This window comes from Halichoeres trimaculatus, unplaced genomic scaffold, assembly GCF_033239565.1.
Source record: "Halichoeres trimaculatus isolate MK-OKI-2021-1 unplaced genomic scaffold, fHalTri1.1 fHalTri1_scaffold_6, whole genome shotgun sequence".
Classification (NCBI taxonomy): Eukaryota; Metazoa; Chordata; class Actinopteri; order Labriformes; family Labridae; genus Halichoeres; species Halichoeres trimaculatus.
Window position 1 is genome coordinate 7,380,330 of NW_027437184.1, and position 7,494 is coordinate 7,387,823.

Sequence of the window (7,494 nt, forward strand, 5' to 3'; positions counted from 1 at the left end):
CTTTGGTTAAGTTGTGCACTATCGAAATTTAGCTGGATAATTGTTTCTGAAGATATCGCTGTCTGAGTCAAAACAAAATGAAAAATTTGACAAACAGGATACTTTTTACAATTTCATGCTTTTTTTCAAACTGGTTGCACTGTTTTATCAACACATCCCCAACACAGTTGCTTTTCGTACTGATTTAACTAGACACGTTTATTATCAACTTTGCTGTTATATCCTAGGTGCATGATTAAACAGGTTATCATGTTTGGAGAAAAGGGAAGCAGCTTCAATCAAACTGAAACTGTCACACAAAAATTTCCCGAGACCCGTAAGGAAATGGTGGTAGCCAAACAGGAACCAGAGGTGTTAAGAAATCTGAACAGCAATGCATGTGTTCATTGTTTAATGCAATATCCTCTTTTTAGTTTTTCGAAGGTGAAACTTCTGCACAGTGCTGTGAGTAAGCAACCTCTACAGGTTGTTCAAATGTCAATATTAGATCTTAACCAAGGTTTATCAGTGCACTGTTTGATTTTGAAGTTCTTTGCCCCTTCAGTTGTGATGACTTTTTACTTCCTTTTTTCCTGTTGTTGAGGTACGTTAGGATTTAGAGCATACAATTAACTAGGATTTCAAAATCTGGCTCTTCCTACAATTTTTTACTCCAATATTATTGTCTGGGACAGCCTATAAGAAAGACAGCAACGTGTTCATAGAAATCACTTAATAATTGGACCCCTGTACTGTTTGTAAAAAGATACAGCTGTACGGGCATTTCAGCAATGGATGTACCAAAGTACAGTGGTCATGCATTATCCCTGAACATTTACAGACTGTTTATCAACACATAAACTTATGCCAATCAACCAGAAATCCTCCCAAACCAAAAACAAGCACACAGGCCAGCCGCACACCTGGTCATGTAATAAAGAAGCCAGAAAACTACAACTGCACTAAATTAAAGCATAGGAATGATTTTGTGTTTTAGGATTGCTGATTAGAATAATCAATTGTTTTGTAATACAGTGGGGTTTTACTGTGAAAATGAAATGTGTTTCTGTTTATCATAATTTTATCCCCTAAATATTTACTATGTTGAATCCTAAGTGACCTGTTTGGTCATTGTCTAAGCTTCAAACTAAACCAACTGTTTCATTTTCTACACAAAAGGGCAATATGCCTTCTACGTCACATTAAAGGTCGCTGGTGTTTAGATGTTAAGTGTGACCCTGTTAACTGGTTACCAACAGCCACAGGTCGCCTATTAACACCAGTTGCTCTGTAACGGTCAGAACTCGATACAAGTTGACCCCGCGGTGTAATACTGTTTCTGACAACCGACCAGAGAGCCAGACATTTTTATGCTGATGCAAGTTATAGTTAAGTGTTTTAAGAATGACATCTCGTCTGAATGAATGGCGCTAAACCTCGCTTCCGTTTGCCTGCGTGTGCACCTTTATGATGACGTCGGTTGTAAAGGGGTCTATAAAACAGGCGTTAAAATTAAAGATATTTTCAGATTTTATTACTTTAGTATTATTGTGCTGGGGAAACCCCATAATTAATAAAATACTATTTTATGCAAGTCAGCGTCACGGCCTGTGAAATCACTTTAAATATGTGACGTAGTGGGTGACGTCATCATTGTGCGTCCCATTATCTGACAACGCTCTGTCATGTTTACCATTTAATTCAGAGGGCCGGGCTTTGTACAACCAACAATGAGCTCTTGAATCGCTGTTTTTTTATGTTGATGTATTGTTAATTTGATCCCGGCACTTCTAGTTCACGTTAAATTGTCTCATCATGGAGTCTGGAGAGGCTGGCGAGGAGAAAGCAGCTTCTCTGTCCACCGCGCAGAGGAGAGCAGAGATCCGGAGGAGAAAACTGCTCATGAATTCAGAGGACCGCATGAAGAGAATAGTAGGCTTCACTAAAAACGAGTCTGAAAATAACGGTATGCCATGATTACATCTACAATTTACACCACGGTGCTATGAATATTTTGCCAGTGTCACCTGCTTCGTCTCACTGCTTCTGTTAAGATGTAGTCCGTTAGCAGTATCATGATTTCATTTACGCATTTGTTTCCTGGACAAAGAACGGGACAATCAGTAATTAAACCAGCAACTATTTATATCTTAACGTACCTCGATTGATATAGGATGGCACTGTTTGACTGAAAAATAAACTATCAATGTCACTTCCACTGAACAATTATGAAAATACATCTGGGTTCAGCATCTGGACAGTCATTTATATTAATACTGGGTGGTTTCTCTATCGTTTTCTGAGGATAGCATCTTATATGTATGATTTAAGCAAACCATCTGATATAATGTCCTATACAGGATCCCAACCTATCTCATGATTCTGGTGGTCATGTTTCATTTCCTTAATTTAAGAAAAAAATCTGTATTACAAGTAGAGCCTGACCGATGTGGGATTTTTGGGGCCGATGCCGATACCAATACTGGGGGCAAAAAAAAGCCGATATCCAATATATCGGCTGATATATATAATAAATTCATTGATATACACAGGATGAATACTGTATATAATCACAAATCATTACAATACCCATATGTTTCAAGTCAGCGACAGAACACTATTAAATTAAAACAAGGAACTTTAATTAAAAAACTGTCAACATAAGAACTGTAGTGTTATCCAATGATGAATAAGAACAAGCTGTAAACACAATAATAGATAAAGAAGTCAAACTGGAAACACCTTTAATAAATAAGTCAAACTTTAAACACAGTAAGTATAAAAAAAAATTAAAATGTAAACACAAAATGAGCAACTTAAAAGACGTTGAAACGCTGAATTATAGTCTTACATTAGATAATAGTGGACGTGTAAATTAACAGTCGCATTTATTTCTGTTTATCTCACAAAAAAGTAACTTACACAACATTAAAACGTCATTCTATAGTCTACATTAGATAATGGTGGACGAAGGGGGTGGGCACTCGGGCACAGTTTGCAGCCCAACACACAGACACACAGGAACAGGAGCCACAGAATCTCCATGGAGCAAAAATTTTTTATAATCAACTACATTTTGGTCGATGTCAATTAATTGGTGACAGGCATAATCGGCCCGATTAATTGGTCGGGCTCTAATTACAAGCTTTAAAATAAAAAATGTTCAAAAGCTACTCTGTTGTTGTGGACTTCCTCAGCTGGAGCATCCCGGCGTCCCACAGAACCTCGCTTTCACCTCGATCTCGACAGCAGAACAGAGCCATGGTCTTCATCGTCATCCTCGCCAAGACCGTCCCCTTTCCTGCCTGAGGCTTCAGGGGCCAGTAGTCGTTCCCGCAGTGCCACCCCAGAGAGGAGGGGCTCACCTCTGACTAGCTTTGGCGAGCCACACACAGGTTCCTTAGAAGATGATATGGGAGGAGTCCGACAGAGACCGAGAGGGGAGCGGGCATCAGAGGACATCAGCAACTCCCCTCGACGGGGTCTCCAGAAGTACCTATCTCGTTTTGACGATGCCATGAAACTGAGAGGTCAGCTGGTCAATGAAAAGCCGGCCCAGGATGGAGGGTCTGACGTTGAGGAGTTTGATCCCTTTAGAGTCTTCAGGCTCATCGGCAGCATCCTCCTTGCTATTTTTGTCAGGGTTTTTGTCTGCAAGTATTTGGTGAGTCGGTAACTGCTTAGAATTCGAAGCCTTTCATGGCAATAGGATGGGAAATTCTCATTGTCCTTTAATATCAGCAAGTATGAAAGTGATTATTGACCAAGGTATTTTCCATTTGTTACAGTTCAATCATGTGACTTTCAAATGTATGTGTTTCATAATGTAGAAAAAACATTGTTTTTGTCCATGTTCTCTTTGACACTGCATATCACAGAGCTAGTTGCATTAGCATGAGACTAAACTTAAGGCACCCTTGAAATTTAAAATGATTCTGTCCCAAAACACCTTAAATGAATCTTAGCAATTTTATATTGCAGCACTTTAACATGTCTCTTATTCTGCAAGCATTCATTGTTGTTAGAAGGTGATATCAGTGTATTAATGTACCTCTCTTTTTTTTGTCTCCAGTCAATATTTGCTCCATTCCTGACCCTTGAACTTGCCTACATGGGGTTATCCAAATACTTTCCAAAGGTAAGTTTGCCAAAGACCTTTTGACCTATCATGACCTATACCCAACCATCTGCCTTTTATATTCTCCTCTTTTTTTAAAACTAGATAACAGAGAGATAAGGGTCTGATAAGTTTGATTTAAAAATATTTTAACTTGAATTTTAAACTTTTTTCTTATTTTAAACTACTTTTAACAATACTAGGCTTGCAGCTTGACCCTGATTTCTGTTTGTAAGCCACCCCCACTACTAAACTTGGTAATTTATCAAGATTTATCAGATTGGCTCATTTAGTCTGTCAGATTTTGGCCTTTAACAGTGGTGCTGACAAAAAATATGATGCCTCCAATAGACTGAAAAAAAAATTGATCATTTTTGTATGTAGCAGTTAATCATCACTGATGACTTTCCTCAGCATGTATTGTTTACACAATGGCTGTAAGATTTGATGGAAAGAAAAAGCAGAATGAGATTTTTCATCAGAAAACTTGGCGTGGGCTGTAAAAGAGATGAGGTACCAGTTTGTCTACAGGGGAAAAGTCCACACAGACCAAATGTTTTTCAAAAGAGCTGAAATGACTCAAAAATAAGACAGGTTTAAGAGTTATACGTCTGTTCCTCCAGGTGGAAAAGAAGGCCCAGACCACAGTGCTGACTGCCGCCCTGTTGCTGTCCGGCATCCCCGCCGAGGTCATTAACCGCTCCATGGACACCTACAGGAGGATGGGAGACGTCTTTGCGGATCTCTGCGTTTACTTCTTCACCTTCATTTTCTCTCACGAGATCCTGCTTCTCATTGGCTCAGAGACTCCCTGAACGGCCGGAGGGATCTCAGTAGCTCTGCCTCTTTCTTATATCTAACCCTCCCTCTGTCTCCTGTAGCAACAAGGCATTTACACTGGCTGATGTGAGCTTCTTGTTGTCGCCAGTCTGGAAAAGTCCTAACTGCCCTGTTATTGGGCCAGTGCATCAGACTGGACGAGTGTTCATTAATCAGGATTCTGATATGGCTACGCTACATGTGATTGTGAACAGTTTGCTGTTTGTTACAGATTTCCGATACCGAACCTTTAAAAACCGATGTTTGTTTTTTTGTGCAGATTCTGAGTTTTGTCTGATGCGCCAAGCCACATTTATTTATCTGGTTTAGCATATTTAAGAGAGAACAGTACAGTTCATCTATGACTACTGCCAGACTGATTTGCAACTGATGAGACAAAGGATTGTGAAAATCCAGAGGGGTGTACAATATGCCTACTTTCCCAAGGTAATGTCAGACAGAAGGAGTAGCACACCACAGAAACAATCATGTACTTTTTTGGTTCTCTGTTCATATCTTCATGTTTCTTGGATAACTGATGGGTTCGGCTGCTAAAAAAGAGCAGGATTCTTTTTTTAAAATTGCTCATTCATGTGCAGGGAAACTTTGGTGAAAAGATATTAGGTCTTTCTGTCCACAGGGGTCACCAAAATTGAAACAAACCCACAGATCCTCACAGGAGCTTTAAGTGTGTTGTAATATTTTGAAATCTGGCCCCTGGATTTTCACTCTTCCTTGTCTTCAGTTCCTGTGAATTTAGAAAGTAAAAAAACAGCCTTAAACAGTAGTATCACAGTAGAGCTCTTTCTGTAGGCTTCTTTAAGATATTTGTTAATCAGAGACTTTACACATAGCAGCAACCAGCTCAAAAAACCCTAACTTCCATGTTTTTTCCCTCTGTGAAGAAAGAGTTTCTCACTTTGCAAAAGTATCAACAAGGGCAGGACTCCTTGAATCGATGGATGTGATTGATGTCAGCTTTTGTGCTTTAAGTTCTACTTTCTGTTGCTCTCCGTGTTTAAAAGGGTCCCCCTCATTGGAGCTGAGGAGTCGCTAAAAAGCATTTATCCCTTGAATGTGGAGTGTATGACTTTGCACGGCTATTAGCTGAGAATTGCAGTAAACTTTATACAGTCTTTGTACAAAATAAAAGAAGTGATTGACTGGAAACTTTGGGTTGTACTGGAATACTCTTTCACTGCGAACTGATATGAAGCAGTGAGAGTTTGTAAGCTTATCTGTGATCATTGTAATGATGTGTCCCTGCTACAGTTTGTTCAAGCCTTGACCATGCATACCTTATATATACTCTATTCTATGCCGTTGTGTCCTCTCCACAGACATTTAATACCATCCAATTTAATTTATTCATGTAAATATTTTTTGCTCGTACATGAGTTCGTGTGTTTTAGCCGATGATTTGTCTGACTTACTTGATTGTTTTTAATGTTTACAGAATACCTGTTTTTAATGGTTCCTACAGTATCCTACATATTTCAACTTGAGTAACAAAATAAGTGTTGACATGATATTAACAGTGTCTACATATTAACATACAGGGGATTAGCAAACGGAAACTTCATACCAAATAAATACAACTTGTGTGAATAAACATAGCTCATGTGGCCTCTTACTTTTTGACTATTCAATATATCTAGCATATTTTATCGAATTTGCTTAACAAAAAATGGTAAAGAATTTAATTTACTTTTCTGTTTTGTTTGTTTATTTATTTATTTTATTTATAAATAAAAATAAGAAATAAAGACAGAAATCACAGGAAAACAGAATAAACAATGTTTGGTAGCATCCCGGCATCACTTTTGCAAAAATTAATCTTTATTTTAGTTTTATAAATGTCTCCTGTTGAAACATGTACCTCTGAAAGTTGAAAAAGAAACTGTTATAAATAATTAGAATTCATACATTTTGTTTCGTAATGCATTTACAGATAGGCTTACACACCATAGGTCATAATTTTGAGATCCTATCTCATTTTCATGACTTACCTTTTTTTTCCAGTATCTTTTTTGTAACTGGCAGAAATGGGGTACAAGACAAACAATGTGTACATTAGGAGGGAGCATCATACATAATCCGCAGAGATATAGAATCTTTTTTTCTTTTTTGTTTTTATTTAAAAAATATTTTTTATTTCACATTTTAAGGATTGTACAAGGCATTTGACAACAAAAACCACAATGAAGCTCCTCCCTCGCTCAGAGGGGAAACAAAGTTGATCAATGTACATTCCATTTGCTTATCAACAAACACATAACCCATTTTTATTTTTTATTTTTTTTCCCTTTTTGAATAAAAATAAAAATAATAATAATAAAAAGGACACAAGATAACATCACAAACAAGACAATACACCTAACAAAAAACAAAAAACAAAAAATAAATAAATAAAGAGATATAGAATCAATACATTAGGTACATTTCGAATTCATTTAGAAAAAAAAATTGGGGAATTGATTTCATAGTCCTGTTTTGAGAGGTATAGAATTATGTTACAGCAGATTTATGTTTTATTTTGAAAGAATCTTGAATGGACAATGAAGTTAGTTGTGGTGCTT

The 7,494-nt window shown here is 37.5% G+C and overlaps 1 protein-coding gene across 1 annotated transcript; it reads left to right on the forward strand.

Moving 5' to 3' along the window:
• Positions 1–1,616: 1,616 nt before the first annotated feature.
• camlg (calcium modulating ligand) lies at positions 1,617–6,516 on the forward strand. The gene is made up of 4 exons (XM_074671447.1): positions 1,617–1,945; positions 3,177–3,643; positions 4,052–4,117; positions 4,720–6,516. Exons 1-4 carry the CDS (start codon positions 1,795–1,797, stop codon positions 4,909–4,911), a joined length of 876 nt encoding a protein of 291 aa, XP_074527548.1. The 5' UTR covers positions 1,617–1,794; the 3' UTR covers positions 4,912–6,516.
• The last annotated feature ends 978 nt before the right edge of the window (positions 6,517–7,494 follow it).